The 22,308-nt window shown below is 37.2% G+C and overlaps 4 protein-coding genes across 5 annotated transcripts; all 4 read right to left on the bottom strand.

The window, feature by feature from the left end:
* Nucleotides 1-1,840: 1,840 nt before the first annotated feature.
* On the bottom strand, nt 1,841-6,382 carry LOC132189215 (catalase isozyme 1). Its single transcript, XM_059603833.2, has 8 exons — nt 6,241-6,382; nt 5,913-6,009; nt 4,422-4,699; nt 3,184-3,960; nt 2,925-3,014; nt 2,489-2,556; nt 2,259-2,352; nt 1,841-2,128 (listed from the first exon to the last, which is right to left on the bottom strand). The coding sequence occupies exons 1-8, from the start codon at nt 6,253-6,255 to the stop codon at nt 2,069-2,071; spliced, it is 1,479 nt and encodes a 492-aa protein (XP_059459816.2). The 5' UTR covers nt 6,256-6,382; the 3' UTR covers nt 1,841-2,068.
* Nucleotides 6,383-9,378: 2,996 nt separating this feature from the next.
* LOC132189217 (uncharacterized) lies at nt 9,379-13,650 on the bottom strand. The gene is made up of 4 exons (XM_059603835.2): nt 13,483-13,650; nt 10,706-11,446; nt 10,516-10,599; nt 9,379-9,687 (listed from the first exon to the last, which is right to left on the bottom strand). Exons 2-4 carry the CDS (start codon nt 11,394-11,396, stop codon nt 9,587-9,589), a joined length of 876 nt encoding a protein of 291 aa, XP_059459818.2. The 5' UTR covers nt 11,397-11,446; nt 13,483-13,650; the 3' UTR covers nt 9,379-9,586.
* A 1,132-nt stretch (nt 13,651-14,782) lies between these two features.
* On the bottom strand, nt 14,783-18,151 carry LOC132189216 (uncharacterized). Of its 2 annotated transcripts, none has more exons than XM_059603834.2 (4): nt 17,942-18,151; nt 15,869-16,608; nt 15,638-15,721; nt 14,783-15,486 (listed from the first exon to the last, which is right to left on the bottom strand). In XM_059603834.2, the coding sequence occupies exons 2-4, from the start codon at nt 16,557-16,559 to the stop codon at nt 14,981-14,983; spliced, it is 1,281 nt and encodes a 426-aa protein (XP_059459817.2). In that variant the 5' UTR covers nt 16,560-16,608; nt 17,942-18,151; the 3' UTR covers nt 14,783-14,980. The 2 variants fall into 2 exon arrangements, with proteins under 2 accessions (XP_059459817.2, XP_088366967.1); XM_088510841.1 differs by lacking the exon at nt 17,942-18,151 and adding an exon at nt 17,767-17,906.
* A 1,029-nt stretch (nt 18,152-19,180) lies between these two features.
* LOC132191101 (putative disease resistance RPP13-like protein 3) lies at nt 19,181-22,134 on the bottom strand. The gene has a single exon (XM_059606112.2). It carries the CDS (start codon nt 21,950-21,952, stop codon nt 19,370-19,372), a length of 2,583 nt encoding a protein of 860 aa, XP_059462095.2. The 5' UTR covers nt 21,953-22,134; the 3' UTR covers nt 19,181-19,369.
* Nucleotides 22,135-22,308: the final 174 nt, after the last annotated feature.

Genomic DNA, 22,308 nt, shown 5'->3' with positions numbered 1-22,308 from the left:
CATTTTAAACAAATAAAATTTACTTAGAAAAATACTTTTGACACCAATCATCCAAGTAACGTAACTGAACCACCACCAAAAAGTCTTTGGAAGTAGTCGGCTACCCCTGAAGACAATCACCCGCTCAAGACTTTGGAGATAATCGACTACTCTTAAAACTTTTCGATAATAGTCCAATCACTCTCTTTGGGTGAACGGCGCATAAATTTATTTTTTGGGAAAAAAAAATGTTTAAAATAAATGACGTGTCAAAATTATTTTGAATGGTCACAATTATAAAAATCAGCCCCTATAGTTAGTAAGAATTGCATGGGATTTGACCCAATTGTGAAATCACTCTCATTAAAAAAAGAAAAGTTTACATACAAAGTATCTGCGGAGAAGTGGGTAATAAAATAAAGATAATAGTAGTCTTATTTATTAATATATTACTCTTAAGTGAAAGTTCCTTAATTAATTGATTTTGGTGTGACATCATCCAATTACCCTATTGTGAAAAAACCACATCCACGTAACTTAAAAAACAAAAATGAAATGAAATAAAATAAAAAAGATTCGCCGTACAATAATTGAAGACCTTTTCATATTGACACGGCTCCTACGCAGTCGAATTAGAAATTCCATCATCTTTTTCTTACTGTCCAAACAATCCCCTGTATGGGAAAGAGATGGAGCACCATCTTTTTCCATTAAACAAGACGATCCCTTCCTCTTATAACAATAAGGTGGTCATGCAGCCACCCTTTCTGGTTATGTGGGGTAGTCGAGTGACCACTATTGTCAGAATAGTGGGATGACTGTATGTCATCTTAGCCAAATTTGGACGGTGACTGACTAGTCATCCCTACCAAAATAGTGGACGTTCATTTTTAATATTGTGTTCCAAACTCACGTAGTATCTCTCCATTAAAGGATGTAGAGGACTAGGCTTACACCATGTCGTTATTAAAATTATTCTCTTTTAATAGAGATTGAATGTGTTTCTTAAATCATAAGCTCTAAGAACATATTTCATTAGGAAATTTTCCTTAACCCAACGTTGAGGCCCAAACATGAAAGTGATTACCTTCACCCGCTTTTAAAAATAGTTCATTTCGCTCGGAATATATGGTATCGTCTCTCTAGTATGGGCTTTGAACCACCCAGGAAATAAAGAGAACTAATGGTGATTGAAGAAAAAATCAGCTCATAATTTATCCGATTCCGCATCGAACACTTTGGGCCATCAATTAATATAAAGCAACTTCAAAGTCCTTGACTCCTTCATTATGTTTATCTCCCAAGGCAAAGCTTCGAAGCTCTAGTTCATCATGTAGCCTGCAAAGCAAGTCTACTATGAACACATTCCTAACTGTGAATTGGGTCTCGGATGCCAATCCATGTGAACACCTAGTCCTCATATAACTTCCTACAATAAGAGCCACTTTAAAACCGACAATTTTTTATATGATCTGAAAATTTAATATGAACTCAATATGAAATTAACGAATTGAGTATTCTAATTTATTTAATTAAATAGGTCAAGTTAGAATTAGCTTATATAGCCTTACACTCGTGATTTGGTATAACCCAAACCCAACACGACACTTAAGGATAATAATTTTTGACATGACTTGCAAACCAAATACAAGCCAAACACAAAATTAGTAAATTAAGATTAAATAGTATAATTTATTTAATTAAATTAGTAGAGTTATGACTTATCTATATACTCTTTTACTCATATTTCGACGTGACCTGAATTCTTACACAAACATGAATTGCTTGTTGCCACCCTACTTTGAATATTCAGCATCAAATATTACTCGGCGGCAGCCCAACCATAGACTAGACAAGGAAATGACGGTGCAAACAAAATCAAGAAATATTTATAAAACTTGCACATAAACCGGCATTTTTTAGATTGAAACATCAGGTCAACGAGTCACACAGCATGCAAGTTGAATATATGATATTACACAGCTATTAGGATTAACACAGATTTGTCCTTCCAAATGACTGGTATCCTCTCACATTTAGTCTTTCTTACTCCACTCTTCAAGTCAAAACATCCAGCTTACATCACCCTTCACATGGTTGGCCTCACATTAAGACGAGATGCTAGCTTCTGACCCAAAGATTTGTCAGCCTGTAGCAAATGCCAGCAGCAACATCAAATCAGCAAAAATATCACAAATTCATTGAATATTACCCATTCAAATTGTGAGCTTTCAATAATCACAGCTATAATTTTTGAAGCAACAGAGAGAGAGACTTGCCTGAGACCAGTATGAGACCCAGATGCTGCGGATCTCGTGGGTGACACAGGGGTCCGATAAAGCATCAATCCATCGGCAAATATAGCGCTCTTGTCTGGAAAAAAGATCATGAGAGAGATGCGAAAGAAACAATATTTATTTTTAGTTAAAAGAATATCTATTGGCACCCGTATATGTCATCCATAAATTTATTTATATTTATAGTTAAAACAATGGAGGACCGCAGGTACCTGTCTGGTGCCCAGGATCTGTATCTCTCTCCTGGTTGTTTAAAGTTGTTCTCCTTCTCAATCATGCACTGCATTAATCAACAAATTCAGTGTGAACTCCTATACAAATGTTTCCATGTTTTATTTATCATACTATCTAAACTTATACGGTCAAATTTGGGAAATAAAAAAATATCCAACTTTCCTGCTAGTTGAGGAAAGGAGGAGAAGGAAATGCGATTTTCTTTTCTTTTCATGTTTCTCATAATGCTATTAAGAAGACCAAGCACTAGCTGTACTGTTAGAGTTAGATGATCTCATCAAGGTAACAGCAGAGCCCAACAAACAAATGCGCAAGGCTCACACAATTGTGACCATCATCAGTGAACACATTCAACAACCCCATATGCCAAAGTTAAATTTAGACAAAAGGCAGATGCAATTGATGGAAACTTACCTTCTCACGCCTTCCATTGAGGACAACAGGAGGAACGGGGAATCTCTCAGCGTGACGAACAGGGTCATATCTCGAGGGGAAGTAATTGACCTAAAAGTTAGCATCATAATGTCTAATCAGGAAAAAATATATATATACAGAAATTAACAAGCATAAAATTGTGAAACCATCATAGCATCTTACACCATTCATGGGTATAAGTCACTATGGTTGCATACAAGTCTTATAGACTAAAAAATGCAGTAACCAGCTTAAGTACCTCCTCATCCCTGTGCATGAAATTCATGAAACCCTCATGGTGATTGTTGTGGTGAGCACACTTGGGAGCATTAGCTGGGAGCTGCAGGTAGTTTGGTCCAAGACGGTGCCTCTGAGTATCAGAATAGGAAAAGATCCGAGTCTGGAGCAACTTGTCATCTGAGTAGTACACACCAGGAACCACAATGGAAGGGCAAAATGCAAGTTGTTCATTCTCGGCGAAGAAGTTGTCAATGTTCTTGTTCAAGACCAAGCGGCCAACTGGCTGCAGGGGCAAAATGTCCTCAGGCCAGGTTTTGGTCACATCAAGTGGGTCAAAGTCAAATTTGTCCTCATGGTCAGGGTCAATTGTCTGGATGTACAGTTTCCACTCAGGATAGTTGCCAGCTCCAATTGAGTCATAGAGATCCTTCGTAGCATGGCTATGATTAGCTCCTCCAATTTTAATAGCCTCATCCTCCAACAAACACTTGACTCCACAAGTGGGTTTCCAGTGGAATTTCACATAATGCACTTTACCAGCCTTGTTGATTAGCGTATAGGTGTTAACACCTGCACCCTCCATGTGCCTGTAATCTTGTGGAACACCCAGATCATCAAATAGGAAGGTAAACATGTGTAAACTTTCTGGATGGTGAGAGAAGAAGTCAAGAATCCTCCAGTTCTCCTGGATGTGAGACTTGGGGTTGGGTTTGAGAGCATGGACCATGTCTGGAAATTTCATACCATCTCGGACAAAAAATACAGGGAAATTGTTTCCGACAAGATCAAAATTACCCTGAGCACACAAAAAAAAGGTCAAGATATGAACAAAAAGGGAACTTGAAAGCCCATTAACCTTCACAGATAATGCGAAATAAAATAAAAAATACAAAAACCACTAGCAACACGAAAATTTTTGCATCTAGATAAAACTCGAAACATTTTCTTAAAAAAAAATTGAATATGCTTTTAAAAACCCATTTATTGCAGCCACATAAAAACACACATCAGCCCAAAAGAAACTTTTGAGATGAAAACTAGTACAATGGTGCTGTAATCAGTGGCTGTTCGTATTTTGTCACCAGAGCCCCCTTGAGGGGCTGCTACATTCATCATCAAACATATCTCCATCAAATCACACCCCCCCCCCCCCCCCCCCCCCCCAAAAAAAAAAAAAAAAGCTATTGATATCTTCACTAGAAACATATCCAGTAAAGTCACCGCATTGATATAATCCAATATTGAATGAACCCTCACCTCTCTGGTGTAAAACTTCACTGCAAAACCACGAGGATCCCTCAAGGTTTCAGGGCTACCACGCTCATGGATAACAGTGGAGAAACGGACAATCACAGGTGTCTGAGCCCCAGGGGCTCGCAGGAAATCAGCACATGTAAGGTGAGATATATCATGGGTGACCTCAAAGAACCCCTTCGCACTGGCTCCCCTAGCATGTACAACACGTTCTGGGATCCGCTCCCTATCAAACTGTGCAAGCTTCTCCACCAGATGATAGTCCTCGAGTAGAATTGGACCTGTGAAACACACACATATTTCAAATCCAAAATACAGCTTCTCAACTCCATTTGTTTAAGCAGAACCATAAAAAAAAAAAAAAAAACCTGAAAGACTCAAATTATGTTGCTACTAGATTCTTCCCTTTAAAAAAATAAAAAAGTTAAGACTCTATTTTTTATTATATTTTTCTCTCACGCCTTTTGAGAACAAAATAATACAGAAATAAATTTCCAAGACTAAACAAAAAGGGTATGTCAACCTGGAAAAAGCCATATCCTAACACGACATAAATCAAATATTTCCATTGTGCTCCATCCAAATCTATAAAGCAGCACGACTTCTCTATCAGAACTGTTAGAATATTATGCAAGTCCTTATCTGTGCAAACTCATTCTTTTCATCTAACCTCATCTGTGCAAGTCCTTAAATCTGAAGCCAATACTCTCTTATGCAGATAGCCACACCAACCCTTATCTTTTTTCTTTTTACGAAAAGTAATGAGAAATACAAGGGTGAAATACATACAAGGCGCACACTAAAAATAACCAAGAATGAAGAAACCAAGATAATAATAAAAAGCATTGGAATGCAGAGTTACTACTGTGAATGTCGTGACACCCCCAAGAAGAACAATAAGAACTCCATTGAGGATCAAATGAGCTGGTGTGAAGCATTATACCTAAGTTAATAGTCAACTTTGGAAATCTGCCAATAAAACAAACCCAAAAATACCCAGTTCATTCAGGTCAAAATTTTCAAAACATAAGACATTCTATGGTGATGCTTGGTCCAATTATGGTCTGAAATTCAAAAGAACGTTTTAACTTCGATCTACAAATCAGTATCTTATCTGGAAAAAGTTGAATATATCCATCGTAGGAAACCCAACACCCAAGTATTGCCAAAAGTGACCATAAAAAATTAACAAATACCGCAGCGACAGTTACAACAACCACAACAACAATAATAATGAGAAAATATTAGTATGGAAATGATAGTGAAGATGAAAAAGCAGCCAATTTCACGGGCACCAGAAGGAATATTCTATTTATATTTGAAAACCCAATTGAAGTGGATTCAAAAATTTCAATCCAAGAAAAAATTCGTCACAAAATAACTGCAATCAAGCATTCCAACTCTCAATAGATAATTATTATGATAATCTTCATAACAACAACAATTGCCACGTCAACCATTCAGAAAAACTAACACAAATCACAGCCAAAATACCTCTGGATCCAACGGTCAAGGACGCGTTGTTGTTCCAAACCGGAGCACCGGAGTTGGTAGTCCAGAAGGGTGAATTGTAAGCGCTTGAGGGACGGTACTGCACCCATAGAAAACACACAAAACACCAAATTCAGCAAAAGCTCTCAGCTAACCAAAAACATTATTATCCAACAAAATCAATACCCAAAACGATAAAATGAACTAACTTCTTAAAAAAGGGACCAAATTCAAGCACAGAAGAATTACAAAAAAAAAAAAAAAAAAAAGGATTCCAAAGCTATCAAACGACGATGAAATAGGATTCAAAATCGAACCCAAGATGGAGTACCTTGTATGGATCCATGGCGCTAGGCGAAAGAGAGAGAGCAAGAGAGAAGGTTCTGTTTGACAGTCAATTGGTATGGAAATCAGAGAGCTTTGTTTGGTGGGTTGGGAATATTTATAGAGAAGTCCGAGGCTCGCGCTTTTATGCTCTTTTTCTTTTCCATTTTCTATGTTGGGTTCATGTTTATCAACGAAAAAATGCGGCCCGATACGATAAGAGTACAAAGCAATCTCACGCTTTGTCTATTTTTCTCCACGAACCGACAAATCCCCACCATATTCAAAAGGGATTTTTTTTTTTTTTTTTAATAATGGGGTTGCCATTTGCCAATATTTGTAGAAATGAATTAAATATTTGAGAACGTCAGGCACCGAGAGAGATTGTACCTTATCCTGGTTTTGGTGGTTTCCTATTATTTATTTTATTTATAACCACTTGACATGGACCACTGCAATGACGCCACGTTTGCAGAGAGGCCTTGAGACGTGTGCTCAAAGCAGAAAGCCAGAAATCCGATATGCTTTCGACAAGCCGTTTTGTAGTTTTGGATTTTTACGAATTAGAGAGAAAAGTGTGTGTGAAAGCTGAAATATGCCGATAAGATTCGAATGGGCCGCTCAGGTGAGCTGAGCCACGAGACTGACTTCTGGGCCCATCTCATTTTTGTTTTTTTTATTCGGTCTTAATAAATTAGGACAAATAAATGGTTTATTGGTCGGAGTTTTGCTACGTCAACTATCAACCAAATTCAGGTACAACAACATTGTTTGGGGACCTCGTTAATTCTCTAATATAAACAAATATAATAATAAGAAAGAGTGATAATAGGAGTATTATTCTTTTTTATAAATTGACGTGAAGTGACACTTATTATGTCAGTCGTTAAATAATTAAATTTAAGAAAAACTTTACTTGTTAACTTTAAATTAAAATTTTTTCAAAATCCTTTTAAACTTTACAAATTTGCGATGTAGGGTTCTGATCTTTCAATTCCATTTAATCACCATATTGTTTACTTTTTTTGTTAACTTAAACAGCTAGCATGTAAAATTTCTATTCTACCATGATAAATTTTACAAAAATACAACTATACCCTTAGTTAAAAAAATTTGAAATTTTGAAAAAAGGACAACCCATGGTCACATTTCTCATTTGTTTCTTTTTTTTTTTTTTTTTTTTTTTTTTTTATAAATGAGTATTTTGGTCATTTTTGTTTCTTCCATTAGAAATTTATCGTTAAATCCTAACAAATAAGAATAATTGAAAGTGGTTGAAAGATTAGAACCTCATATTGCAAATTCTTAAAGTTTAGTGAGATATTGAAAAATGCTTGGCTTTTAAGAAGTAAAAGAAGTTTATTCTTAAACTTAATATGGCTGACGTAGCATGTGAATTGACACATGAGTTTGATAGTTTATAAGTCTATATAGCACTTACCAAGTTAACTATTAAATAATTAAATTTATTTACACTTAACGTGTTCCACGATAGTTTGGTGAAAGATGATGTACTAAAAGTCATTATACCTGAAATATTTTCCATGTAGAAAAGGATGTTAAAAGATCAACATGCATGGATGCATTTGTATCACGAAAATGCTATCTTGTATGGAAGAACAAGAAAAATGCGGAATTTGTGTGGGAAAGGTAGGAAAGGGAGTCCTTTTCAACAACTTCGTCCTACCCATTGAAACCATGAAAATCTAACACGTCGCTGCATGGCTTGTGGCGCTGGGATTTTAAGAAGTTGGACTTTTCATGGGTGGGGAAGCTTGGTGGGGGCGAGTAAGCAATTGGTGATATTTGAAAAGGGAAATAATAATAATAATAAAATGAATAAAGAAGAAGAGCAGGTGGGTCTACAAGTTTGGTAGGTGCCCATGAGAAGGAAAATGTTTGCGGTGGCAACTGGGATACAGGCTAATCATTGGAAGCAAATAGAAAAGAATGTTTTGATAAATGGGTCAATGTAATATAATGTCAAAACCATGGGGAGCAATCCTATATTTCCAAAGGGTCCTACTCCTACTAATGAATTGTATATAGTATATAACCACTTTCAAAAGCCAATTTTAGAACTTTTTGTTGGGCTGATTTGGAGCTGAGAGGTCCCTTACATGTCTAGTTGACTCTAAAGTTTCTTTGACTTACTGTTTATGTTTTACATTGTTTCCCTATAATGCCTACGAGATGATTTCTTCATATATGATTTTGGGACGGACATTATGTATAATTATGTATTATTGTTTATGTGAAAGTTTGTTTAATCTTGTCTGTTTTGTCTTGTTCCATATGTCCGAACATGTGTTTGAATAGGTAAAATCTTAGGCAGGTTCTGCAATAGAGCAACCTATATAATTTTGGGCCGGGCATTTTGTTTAATAGGGTTGTGTTTTATTACGCAGTAATAGGACAGTCTCATGTGAGAGCGTGTTCAAGTATTACTAGCCTTGTTCAAACTGTCGGAGGATTTGTCCACCGAGTAGGTGAAGTCCAAACAGGCTTTGCAATAAGACAACCTTATTACATAGAATTGAAATCCATAAATAATTTTGAGCCTATTTTAGTATAGTTTGTCCATGCATTGATGTAGAGGCTGTTGGTGTCACCAATCATTTGCATTCGGATCTCATGGTCTCGAAGATTGCAGGCCCAGCATCCGCTTACCCTTTTTTTTTCCTTCTCTATTCAATACAAAGGTAGAGGAAAGGCCCGGGCCCCGGGCCTTTCTAAAAGAATTGGATCAAATTCGCGCCCACGGGCCACAAGGTGTAAAAAGAGAAAATAATGTTTTTCATTAGTTCTACCAGCCACCTTCTAGGTTTTACGAACTTACGGCCACTGCAGTATTTGTAACAAATGCTTTTGGGAATCAGCCATGAAAGTCATTTCATTTTTTTTTTTTTTTTTTTTTGAGAAACATGAAAGTCATTTCTAATTGACTTAGCTAAGTGGGCTGGCTCAGTTTTCAGTCTCAATAGTATTTTAAAACCCATAATTTTGAAAATTCGTAGGAGTGTTTTTATTGAGACTTGGAAATATTCATTTAAACAGAGATGAAAATGATATTGATACATTCATTCACCAAAAAATAATAAGTGCAATTGATAACACTACCAATGCCCTCAATAATTCTATCACAAAAAGCAAGAGAAGAAAAATTACAATTGATATATAAATTCCTAAACAACAGGCTTACAGTAGCACCTGGCAGAGCTACCATGGAGGAGGTAGATTCTTGTCAGGCCAACCCAAAAAATGGAAGGATAAATGAAGGAATTGAGGCAGATTCGCGAACATGGGTCATCTGCAAAATCTGAAACACTAACACATTTGTATCCAATTGGTTTTCACTCTTTGGTCTGAACTTGTGGAAATGTTTGCAAGGGATTGTTTGTAAGGGAAGACTTCACAAATATATTTAGAGCCGTCATCCTTTTAATCTCTTTTGCTGCGCGGAGGAACACAGTGAATTGGAGTTACAATCATCCAATTACAATGGATTACTAAACTCAGCAAGCAAGTCACAATAAAACTTAATTAACAAAATATTTTGTAAAATCAAATATCATATGGGATAAAAAAAATAATAATAAATAAATAGAAAGAGAAGAACAAAAACAGCCGTATGAGGCTGTAGTCTTAACAATCTTGGAAATAAAGTTATTCTACAGAAAGATGTTTAAAATGCTACCTCCTTTAGATAAAAGATAGGCAACTCAAGGCAACATACAATTTGTAAAGGAATTGTAATTCCCGAGGAAAAAAAATTGTACCTATAAATAAACATCCCTATGTTAACACTCCATATGTACACAAGACTTCCATGAATCAAATACCTAATTAATACTCGTGATGCAGACAAAAGTGTCCTCACTGAATATTTAGAGTTACATTATTTACCCTCGACTAGAAGTAGCCAGATAAAAGCTAGGTACTTAGAGGTAGCACTCATGCAAGAAAAGGATTTCAATTCAAAGGCCTCTTTCCTATATAACTTGCAGTGTACAGTGAACTTGGTACTATTTAAGGCTCCAGGCTGATTTCATATACACCCACAGTAATGCATATGTATAAAGAAACATGCATAGACATACAAATGCAGCAGCAAAAAAGGACAAAAAAAAAGTTCCACACTGAGATATCATGTACAAGATCTTATAGTAACATCTGAGTTCATACCCTTTGTGATACAAACAAGCTTTTGAATCAATATTTAGACATTTCTTTATTGGAAGAATTGTAGTAATCAAATTTTGCTGTAAATTGAGAAACCTACCTTCCTCAACTGATAGCTGGATTGATCTTTTCTCCAACTCGACGGCACATCTGTTAAGCTCAACAGGAGATAAATGACGAAACACTGATAAAATCACAAACAACAAAAACCAGTCTCAGTACTCTTGAATTTAAAAAATAAGAACATAGAACAGGTAACATCTTAAAGCAGCACCAGTAGACAGTCTTACAATGAATGTAGTCCCTCTGATCATACTCATAACAGTGCTTCTGAGGCTTCTGCAGATGAAGGAATTGTTCTTTCCTTTCTTGATCAGTGTTCCCCTTAGAATCAGTGAATTGAGGAATGTCAGACTCAGAAGTAAGCTGAAGGCAATTGAACTCAGCAGCTGGCAAACCACTACAAGGGTTTGCGAGAGAAATAGGAACTGATGGTCTATCTGGGGAAAACGTTATCACAGAAGCTGAAGGAGTTGGTGCAGATGCAGGTACACCAGATGTATTTCTTTCCTTCTCTTCAGGATGTTGTTGCGGTAGTTCTGGCTTATTGTGGAAATATTTTCTCAACTTTAGAAAATCAGATTTTTTGTTAGATGCCTCTTGAACTCTTCTCTTGCCTAGCTCTGAACCAAAATTCCTACCAGCATGTGTGACATGTTCATCTGCATCATTACTTCTCCAGGACTGGTGGTAACAGGGGTTTGAAGGGCACTCAGGGGTAAGTCTCTCAGTCCCAGAAACCTTAACAGCATCGGTACTAAGTCCTAGAACGCAACTCTCTGGATCATTATGGATTAAGCTCCTGCTATCATTCTGCACATCTCTCAAAGCTACCTTCTTCCTGCCAATTGGTGATTGTTTATGACACACAGGTAACCCAACATTTCCTAGCGCATTGTTTTTGAGATTAGTGTTTATCATTTGTGGAGCCAGCAGAACTTTGGCTAGGGAATAATCCTTGAAGGACTTGGCTACAGAGGCAAAAAGAGCAAGAAGAAATATGAAATCAATAAGGATGCCCTTGCAATCAAGGTACTTCGTACATCAGATTGATATGGACTACACCAGAACATGACCAAGACGCTAGTATAAATGAGATAAAAGATTCTATACAGATATCAATAGGTTCCCTGCATATGCTATGGTGCCAACCATCACAGACATTGATATCACATTAACAAATGGAATAATAGGATTTATACCTCATGAAATTGACACTCTGCTACACAATTTGAATTACTAACAGCATGATTCACTGATAACGATATGAGGAAAGTACATACTTAAACAGTAAATAACATAAATTTAAACCCGCCAAACCCAACAAAAAAAATTGCTTTGTAACGTGTGCAACTTGGGGAATGGGGATAAGATCTGGAGCTTTGTCTAATGCAACTCTCCAACCTCATGTTGTGTTCTGCTCTTGTAAATTTAGTCACTAGTTACAGCTAACCATTTGAATAATCTTTCATGAAATAAAAAGAAAGAAGTATGGGAAAGGATACACCCAAAATGGGCCAACTAATTACAGCTAATAATTTGCTAGGCCACCTGTGGGGGCTCTTTTCGGTTGTTGTCCAGGTGGCAAATGGACAACCTTGCGGGCCAGGATTAATTTACGAGAGAGGGAGTCAAGCCCGACACTCGCGCCAGCTAAGATATCTAATAGCTACCATGACACTGTAGCCTGCAATAAGAACTTGAGCCCAAAATCCTAAAAGGCCTGTTTGAGTCCATCCCTTTATTCTCCACAATTTTGTGGTGAAATACCAGTTGAGCCATATGCCTTTCATGCCATAGTATAGGGTGGGTGATCGACCAAAGCCCAAATAGGCTGGGTCGTCGATCAACTAGGGCCCCTCCCGGGGAACGTATAGGATGGGGTAATCGACCAGGGCCCAAATAGGCTGAGTCGTTGACCATTCAAGTATAAGCCCAAATAGGCTGGGTTGTCGACTCTCGGGTAAAATATAGGATAGGTGATTGCCCCGGCCCAAATAGGTTGGGTCGGCAATCCTCAAAGTGTAGCATGTGATGAGTGATCAAACAGGGCTCAAATAGGTTGGGTAATCAATCCTCTGGAGTATAGAATGGGATGAGTGATCGACCAGAACCCAAATAGGCTAGGTCATCAACTGGGTTATGGGCATCTAACAGTAGAATATGTTGACTCTCCTTTGGCCATACTTGTTGATAGAAACATTCTAGCTTTTTCTTGTTAACGTTCCAAGCCAAAATTGTGGCACCATTTAGGTTAATCTTTTTGATTTGATGGGCTTGTACTATGTGAACGGGTAGCGAAAAATAAGTGCTCAACACCAGTACGATATATTAATATTTTTCAATGTCATAATTAGTTAAATTCTAACCCGTAATACATTCACGCTTTCAAAAGTTTCCAAATGAAATGCCTAAGAATGAATACACTAAAAACCAATACCATTAAGCAACATCACATGTTTCCTCACACATACCCACAAGATTTTCCCCACAATTGGCCCCTAAAAATAGAACAAAACAGCACAGAGAGAAAGGACCAAATTGAGTGGTTGCCCTAATAACGATACCCAGTAATATCTCCCAATTGTATGACACAACGATGAGATATCGACACAGATCTAAGTTTCAAACTCCAAACGAGGTAGTACTCAAACTGTGTTCCAGTCAACTGGGTTATTGAGAAAACAAAAAACATATGAATTCTAACTTAAAAAACAATGCTACAAGTCTCTCCAGAACGCAATATTCAAGAAATCGAATCAATACAGCACCAGTAGTGTGCTCCACCTTTAAATATTGGAGAACAAACACCAACCCATACTAATTCTAAACGAAGACACCATGAATTTCAATTTATGTCTGTTTTTGTATGTGTTTGATTGTGCGTGTGTGTGTGTGTGAGAGAGAGAGAGAGAGAGAAGGTGTAACATGATTGTGGAAAATCAGAAGAATAAAATCTTCAAAGAAAGAAAATTACTAGAAATAAAGATTTGGATAGAAGAATTACACTTCAAGCACCGCGGGCTTTTGCAACCGACGGCGGCGAGCGAGCGAGCGAGAGAGAGAGAGAGATTTTGAGATTTGTTTGTTTGAAAAGAGGAAATGTGGAATTTTGAAAAGGGGAAATGTTGGCTCCAACGGAGGCGTGAAGGTTTTTCCAACTTGGTTTAGTGGAAGGGTCCACTCCACTGTAAAATATGAGAAGTGGTGCTCCTACGGGCTAAACAAATAATCCTAAATTTTTTTAAAAAACTTATGTGGTAGAGAAGAGAGAAAAAATTAAGTTTTTTTTTTTAAAAAAAAAAAATTAAAAATTAAAAATTAAAAATTAAAAATTCTTGTCACATTAGTTTGAAATTTTTTTTGGATTCATTTATTTAGCTCCCTAGCATTTCTTGTAAAATATTGCCTGGCATAATTTTTTAAGATTTTATTATAAAAAATGCTAGATATTCTTCTAGTGTTCTCCTGGTATCCTTCCAATTGTGATGTTGCTTTTAAAATTATTTTTAAATTTGAAATTATCATTATTAACTTTTAATCTATTAATGATTTTAAAAGCCACATTACAGTTGTAAGGACACAAGGAGAACACTAAAAGAATATCTAGTATTTTCCTTTTATTATATACATAATTTTTACTAAAATTTAATCACATCAATTGTTGCCTTATATAAATCCTGAAAAAAGGAGGAAAAACAAAAGACACACCACCTTCTACATTTTCTTTCCAAATCAGATCCTGGATTGAGAAAATCACAATTTTAAGTAGGGCATAAGAAATAGAATCTTCTCCATTTTAAATCTGGTTAGGCAAAAAAATGTTAAAATTAGGACAAAATTGGAACAATTTTATCTCAATTTTTTTGTCAAATCGACTCTTCTCCATTTTAAATGAAATGGGGAATATCCTATTCCGTGATCCAAGGGCCTAAATTACAGCCGCACAAAGTACCCAACTTCAAGTTGACGATTGACTCTTCCCAAAAAAAAAAAAAAAAATTTATAAGTTGATGGTGGACTTGAGTCAAGCCTTGATTCTATATAAGCTTAACAAGGATGGCTTGACTGAACAAAATTTATTTCCTCTTTAAAAAGTCCTCTCTCTCATATTGTAATGAAAGAACCATTCACAAGCATGTTGCTTGAGTCAGAAGGTTCTAGCCAACCAATTGGTACAAAACAATATGTAATTACTTAAGCGTGCAAAATTGCAAATACATCCAGTATAGCAAAATGCCATATATCATCAAACTGCAAACTGCAAATTGCTACATTTCTCTGTTTAATCATGCAAATATATCCAATATATCAAAATGCCACATACATCGGGCATAGCAAAATACATCTAACATATTCTTGTTAAAACAAACTTCAAATACAAATACATCCAACTGCCAAATAGATGTTGAACATCCCACCAAAAAACTAATGTTCAACAACATCAGCATGTCAATCCATATCATTTAAATTGCAGAACAAGTATTATCAAAACATTGTCCAATTTACCCAATATCATCGGACCATGACAACTGCCACTTGGGCTTCTTTCTGATCCTCTTTGCTCTGGAAACAATTGAGACCACCTGTTTGCTCTTTGCGGCATCCTTCTTAGCAATTAGTTCGAAATCAGGTGGTATGCCCTCAATAGTCGCAGGGGCTTTGCCCTTTCCACCATCATTTTCGGCAGCATTGCGAAAATCAGGCAGAATGCCTTCACTGATTGCAAGGATTTTACCCTTTCCATCATCCTTCTTGGTAGTTGGGTCATAATCAGGTGGTGCAATCCTAAACTTAACTCCCCTGCTAGGAGGACCCCATGAACAAAGTGCTCCAGCTCCAGGTATTTTTGGACCAGCTGGGTCACCAGTAAGATCAAAAACCACCTTCCCTTTGTTAGGATCTTTCTTAACAGGAATATACTCCCTCAGACGACCAGATGCTCTAGTTCTAATTGCTTTCCCAATCTTGGTCTTTTTGGTCTGATTTGGTGCTAGAGCCTTCTTTGTAGCTGAGATATCATGGAGATATCATGTATAAGATCTTATAGTAACATTTAAGTTCATTCCTTTTGTGATACAAACAAGTTTTGAAATAATTATATATTTCCATTTTCAAAAGAATTATAGTAACAAAATGTTGCTGTAAATTGAGAAACCTACCTTCCTCAACTGATAGCTGGATTGATCTTTTCTCTAACTTGACGGCACATCTGCTAAGCTCAACACTAGATAAACGACGCAACACTGATAAAATCACGGAAAAAAAAAAACAAAAAAAAACAAAAAAAAAAAGGAAAAAGAAAAAACAGTTTCGGTACTCTCAAATGTAAAAAATAAAAACATAGAACAGATAATGTCTTAAAGCAGCACCACAAGACTACAGTGTCTTACTGTGGATGTAATCCCTCTGATCATACTCATAACAATGCTTCTGAGGCTTCTGAAGGAACCGTTCTTTTCTTTCCTGATCAGTGCTTCCTTTAGAGTCAGCTGAATGAGGAACCTCAGACTCATAAGTAAGCTGAAGGTGATTGGATTCAGCAGCTGGCAAACCACTACCAGGCTTTTCGAGAGAAATAGGAACTGATGGTCTATTTGTGGAAAACGTTAACGTAGAAGCTGGAGGAGTTGGTGCAGATGCAGGTACAACAGATGTAGTTCTTTCCTCCTCTTCCGGATGTAGTTGGGGTAGTTCTGGCCGATTGTGGAAATATTTTCTCAACTTTAGAAAATCAGATTTTTTGTTAGACGTCTCTTGAACTTTTCTCTTGCCTAGTTCTGAATCAGAATTCCTACAAGAATGTGTGAGATGTTCATTTGCACCATTACTTCTCCAGGACTGGTGGTAACAGGGGTTTATTGGGCACTCAGGGGTAAGTCCCTCAGCCCCAGAAACCTTAACAGCATCAGCACTAAGTCCTAGAACCCAACTCTCTGGTTCATTATGGATTAAGCTCCTGCTATCGTTCTGCACATCTATCAAAGCTACCTTCTTCGTGGGAATTGGTGATTGTTTATGGCACACAGGCAAACCAGTCCCAGAATTTCCTAGCCCATTGCTTTTGAGATTAGAGTCTATCATTTATGGAACCAGAAGAACACGACTTGGGAATAATCCTTCAAGGGCTTGGCTGCAGAGGCAAAAGTACAAGAAGATTGTACATCAGACTGCTATGGACTACACAAGTACATGACCAAGAAGGTAGTCTAAATGAGATATATATAGTTTCTACATGGATACCAATGGATTCCCTACATATGCTATGGTGCCACCAAGACACCCATATTAGTATCACATTAACAGAAGGTATAATAGGATTTAGATCTAGTAAAATGTTAACACTTTTTCTTCTGCTGCACAACTTAAATACTAACGGCAAGATTCACTGATAGTGATATGAGGACCGAGCATATAAACAGTAAATAACACAAATCTCACATTAAAAAAAAGAAAAAAAAAACACAAAACACAAAACCAAAAACATGGTTGGTAACGTGTGCAACATGGAGAATGGGGATAAGACCTGGAGCTTTGTCTAATGCAACTCACCAACTTCATGTTGTGTTCTGTTGTTGTAAATACGGCTAACTATTACAATAGCCTGTCATGAAATAAAAGAAAGAAAAGATGGGAAAGGATACACCCAAAATGGTCCAACTAATTACAGCTAATAGTCACTCTGATATATTGGCTATGTTTGTTCAAATCTTTATTTTCTGTCTTCTGTTTTTGGTTCTCAAAACCAAATCATCAACAAACAGCCAACAACACGAAACTCTCTTCAAAACACAATAATTTTTTTCACATATCACATAACAACACTTTTTCAAATCAAAAACAAAACAAAAAAAAAAAATCCCTAAACCACATAAACAAATATACCAATTAATCTTTTTCAATGTTGTTATTAGTGAAACCCTAATCTCCAATAAACATTCAATCTTTACCAATTGAAAGGCCTAACAATGAATACATTAAAACCCAATACCATTCAGCAACTTCACATGTTTCGTCACACATACCCAAAAGATTTCCCCCAAAATTTGGCCCCAAAAAATAGAACACAACAGCAATAGGAGAAAGTACCAAATTGAGTGGATGCCCTAGTAACAATACCCCAGTAATATCTCTCAATCGTATGACCCAAAGATGAAATATCGACACAGTTTCAAACTTCAAACTAGGTCGTGCTCAAACTGTGTTCCAGTCAACTGGGTTATTTAGAAAAATTAAAAATAAAATAAAATAAAATTCTAACTTAAAGAACAATGCTACAAGTGTGCTCTACCTTAAATATCGGAGAACAAACGCCAACCCATTCTAATTCTATGCGGAGAAATTGTAAAATTTTCAATTTATGTCTGCTTTTGTGTTTGTGGGTGTGTGTGTGTGTGTGTGTGAGAGAGAGAGAGAGAGAGAGAGAGAGAGGGTGTAGAGATAAAAGATTTGGATAGAAGAATTACACTTCAGGTACCGCAGCCTTTTGCAACCGACAACAGCGAGCGAGTGATTTGAAAAGGGTGAATGTTGCCTCGAGTGGAGGAGGTATACAACTACACATACACGAAGGTTTTTCAGCTGCTTGGTTTCAATATATAACGGGGATGAAAAGGCCGCTGCTTCACCTCTTCTCTTCTGGTCAAGCAGGTCTTGCACCTGGGCTGTCCGGATTGGTGAGCCACATATAATTTTTAAGATATTTTAAAAATTTGGGCAGCTAATAGTAATAAATCTCCACCAACATGGTCCACCGTAAAATATTGTCACATATAATTTTTAAGATAATTTACTAATATATGATTTTTTTTTTAAAAAAAAAAAATTAATTATTATTTGTAAAATAATTCTTTCGACAATTTCTGGCCAAAATCCACTTTGGAAATCCCCATCCCCATCCATATACATTGGTACTTGTATATAAACCCTTGGAATTCCATGTTAAATTGTAAGTCCTGCCAAATGCCAATGACACTACCTTCTACCTCGAAAAAATAAATAAAAGCAAAAGATACCATCGTCTACACTTCTCAAATGCCAAAGGAAGCCTCATAGCTAAATTTGGCCTTCTACTTGGACGCAATGGGCTTCAAAAAAGTGTAGCGAGCAATGAATTGAAGGGAATATAGCCAAATGCCAAACATATGTTTTGATGGCCAAATGGCCCAAATCATATTATTGGCTTCGATGGAATTTTTGACAAGCCTCATTTATAATTTACACATTAATTCTAAATCCAAAATCTAAATTGAAGAAGTAACTTAAATGCTCTGCCCTCTTGAGTATTTCAAAAATTACCGTATCACAAATTGAGCAGCGGTCCTATCAATTTACTGAAAGTGTAGTATCCTACAAAACTCCATATCTTTCAAACAATAAGAACCTCCGACATCTTTATCGACAGATAAACAGGAGAAGATCTCGTCACAAGATTTATACATCCATTTAAGAGAAAAGTAGAAGTTAAAAAGATAGGAAGAATCGTGTTTGAAAAGTCTTGTACATGTTACATTCTTTCCATCTGAGCTATAAGATGATACTTGAACATCAAATGGAAGCTAGATTATTGAAAATTTATTTAAATTTTCATTCCGTTTTGTTTTTGGTAGGAACCCTTTCATTAAAGCAGAGAGGATTTTGTTTTTTCGATGAATAAGAATCTTTACTAAAACCAACCAAATTTTACAACACACCAGTAAAACTGGGTTCTGAAAACACCAATCAGGAAGCTAATACACCAGTCCTAATCACACCAGAACCTCAAAAGAAGCTTTAAACAAATGAAATATCATCACTCCTACAGGCTACAGCATACAGCAACAGCTGCAAAACTCAAAGAGAAAGTATACCAGATTGCTGGCTCCCCGGATGAAGTTACCAGACATCTACTAGGATTATTTGATGAGTAGATTAAACCCAAGATTCCTTTGCAACGGATGAAGCAACATTATCAAATCTGGATTGCTCCGGGACACCTCCACTTCTCGCAAGGCATTCAAACTTGATAGTTCCGGAGGGAGCATTTTCAACTCATTGCATTCTTTGATAACCAAACACATGAGGCGTGGCATTGCGCCTATCCCCTGCTCCCATTTTTCAATTTCCAATTCTTCCAAATTCAGAACTTCGAGTACTGGAAATGAATTTGGGACAACTTCGAGTCCGGGAGGGCATCCTGTATTGACTTCAGGGTCAGAAAGGAAGCAACTTCGTAGTTTCAGAACGTGAAGACTAGGAAGTTGCCCGAGCACTGTCATGCCGCCACCCATTCCTAAATATACTTCTCTTAATGTAATCTTGGTAATTGTCGATGGAAATGAACTCGGAAATCTATGACCTTCTGAACAATTTATAATTTTCAATGTTTGAAGAGAAGCTAACCCGGAAAGGCTTGCCAAAACATCTATTGCCCCACAGTTGCTCTCGTTGGATGCAAACCATATTCCTAATTTCCTTATAGTAGGGGCAATGAGAGGCATATTTTGCAGGTCAAGCGATATAGTGGAAAGAACTTGGAGGTTCCACATAGCTTTAACGTCTGGGTTCAAATTGTCGGGTAAACTCACTGGCCCAGACATATACAGATTTCTTAGATGTCGCAACTTCCATATCCCTTTTGGTAGATGATTGAGAGAAGTACCTCTCATGTCAAGTGTTTCTAAATTCACAAGGTTACAAATGGAAGCTGGAATAACTTTCAGTGCATCAGATTCTATACCCAAGTACCTCAAATGGATCAATTTTGCTATCATTGTGGGAATGGAATAGAGATTTACATGCTTGAAACTAAGCACCCGAACTAACTTGAAGTTTTCGTGGACCCATTCCCAGTGATTTGGATCAAAGCCGCCATATGTATCATCGCCATGAAACAACAAAGAACGGACAAATGTAGGGTGAGAGGGGTTTGAAGAAATATATGGATCAATGCTACCTTGGATGGAAAGTCTGCGGGATTTGTTTGCCGATAAATGCTTAACATCAAGAACCTCAAGAAACTTCTCTTCTAAACTCTCAGTCATGCAGAAGTCTCGCAGAAGATCATGGATACGACATGTCTTTACTCCACCATCAGTCTTTAAGCTAGCCACTTGGACCAAACTTCGATCGATGAGCTGCTCAAGGTAGTCTTCAGCAACATCCTTTGGGTCTATACTGTGAGTGTGTGGTATGAAACCCTCAGCTATCCACAGGTTGATCAGTTGTTTTACAGGAATCTCAAAGTCTTTTGAATATACACCAAGATACAAAAAGCATGGTTTTAAGTGTCGAGGCAGGTGGGTGTAGCTTAAGGCTAGGATGTCTTTGCATTCTTTAAGATGCCATTTTACATTGCCAAATAATTTGGACCATATTCGGTGTGTCTTCTCTTTATTTGCTAAAAGACCCCCTAATACTACAATGGAAAGTGGTAAGCCACCACAACTTTTTACCATTTGTATTCCCAAAGCTTCTAACTCTGGAGGACAATATCCTCCATGGAATACCTTTTTACAAAAGAGTTTCCAGCTTTCATCTTCTTTAAGAAATGGGAGAAGGTAGGGGTCAGAAGAACCGTGTACATCTATAGTCACTTTTTTATTGCGGCTGGTGATCAATATTCTACTTCCATTACAGTTATCGGGAAAAACCGATCTTACCTCATTCAAAACTTCAGCACTCCAGATGTCATCCATGACTACAAAGTACTTCTTCCCTTGCAAGTATTCGAACAAGTTCTTTTTTAATTTATCCTCTCTCAAGTATTTGAGCCTCCTTCTCAACTCCTCTGGTATTTGCATCTCCTTCAAAATTTTAACCAACAGTTCCCTCGTTTGGAAATCTTGAGATACATACACCCATACATGGCAATCAAAGAGCTTCCTGACCGGAGAAGAATTGTAGGTTTTCCTGGAAAGAGTTGTCTTCCCCAACCCACCCATGCCGATAATTGAAATCACATCAAGCTTAGGATCCCCTCCAATAAGTTTCTCCTCCAATTTCGTCCAGTTATCAGTGAGGCCAACCACGTAGTCTTCCTCGACTTCTCTCCTTCGTCTGTGCAGTGCCTCCGCCGCTTCATTCTCTCTAGTTTCAGTTCTTTCAATGTCGTACCTTTCTCTATTGTTGAAGATTTGATTGATTTCCCTGTTGATGGCTTCTATCTTCATTGCAACATTATGAAGCATATTTGCGTGGTTAACGCTATAGAATATCTTCCCCACCGTGCTCCTCCTCTTGTGCTTTGCAACGCTAAGGATAAATGTGTCAATAACATCGTGAGCCTCGTGAGCAACATCCCTAATTTGCCTGACTACCTCCTTCACTATTGCATGCTCGTTCCTTTTCTCCTCCGAGTTCTCAAGGAAAATATTTATCAGACTGAGCTCCCTTTGAAGTGAATTGACTTGTTCCTCCACTCCACGAAGGTAATTTGCTTCTTGTGCCAGTACCTCGGGCAAGTACTGTAGGAGAAAAGTAACAGGATTGTCTCCCATTTTTTTGCTTATATTCGCTCCCGTAAATCTCTTTCAAACTCACAAATTACCCAATGTTGTTGGAGAGGTGAGGGGAGGGAGAGGAAAGAGAGATCAAGAATGGAGGATGAAAGGAAACTGATTGATTAAGTTCGGTAAAACACCATTTTAGTTTCGACTTTGGAACGCCACTCACAAACTGTTTTCTCTCTTTAGTCTTTATGTTCCCTTTTTGTTGGTTCAAGTGGAAATTGTTAGGGGAGAAAGACTCAGCTAAAGAAGACTCGGTGTTCCAGTTTTTTCATTTTCTTTTTTGTAAGTGGCTGTTCCAGTTAAAGTACGAAGAAAGACTTGTTGGGTGCTAAGAAAGAGAAAGA

Source organism: Corylus avellana, chromosome 9, assembly GCF_965113065.1.
Source record: "Corylus avellana chromosome 9, dhCorAvel1.hap1.2, whole genome shotgun sequence".
NCBI lineage: Eukaryota > Viridiplantae > Streptophyta > Magnoliopsida > Fagales > Betulaceae > Corylus > Corylus avellana.
The sequence above is the reverse complement of the archived record's forward strand: the minus strand, read 5'-3'. Positions and strand labels throughout refer to the sequence as shown.

What these genes read in the sequence shown, in the direction of transcription:
- LOC132189215 (XM_059603833.2), bottom strand. An exon ending in TCAATGGAAGGCGTGAGAAG is followed by an intron (nt 2,557 to 2,924) that starts GTAAGTTTCCAT and finishes TGATTAATGCAG; the next exon opens with TGCATGATTGAGAAGGAGAA. An exon ending in AGATCCTGGGCACCAGACAG is followed by an intron (nt 2,353 to 2,488) that starts GTACCTGCGGTC and finishes TCTTTTTTCCAG; the next exon opens with ACAAGAGCGCTATATTTGCC.
- LOC132189217 (XM_059603835.2), bottom strand. Translation starts at nt 11,396, where the DNA reads ATGATAAACACTAATCTCAAAAACAATGCGCTAGGAAATGTTGGGTTA. An exon ending in TCAGAGGGACTACATTCATT is followed by an intron (nt 10,600 to 10,705) that starts GTAAGACTGTCT and finishes TGATTTTATCAG; the next exon opens with TGTTTCGTCATTTATCTCCT. An exon ending in CCAGCTATCAGTTGAGGAAG is followed by an intron (nt 9,688 to 10,515) that starts GTAGGTTTCTCA and finishes TCCTCCGCGCAG; the next exon opens with CAAAAGAGATTAAAAGGATG.
- LOC132189216 (XM_059603834.2), bottom strand. Translation starts at nt 16,559, where the DNA reads ATGATAGACTCTAATCTCAAAAGCAATGGGCTAGGAAATTCTGGGACT. An exon ending in TCAGAGGGATTACATCCACA is followed by an intron (nt 15,722 to 15,868) that starts GTAAGACACTGT and finishes TGATTTTATCAG; the next exon opens with TGTTGCGTCGTTTATCTAGT. An exon ending in CCAGCTATCAGTTGAGGAAG is followed by an intron (nt 15,487 to 15,637) that starts GTAGGTTTCTCA and finishes ATGATATCTCAG; the next exon opens with CTACAAAGAAGGCTCTAGCA.
- LOC132191101 (XM_059606112.2), bottom strand. Translation starts at nt 21,952, where the DNA reads ATGGGAGACAATCCTGTTACTTTTCTCCTACAGTACTTGCCCGAGGTA.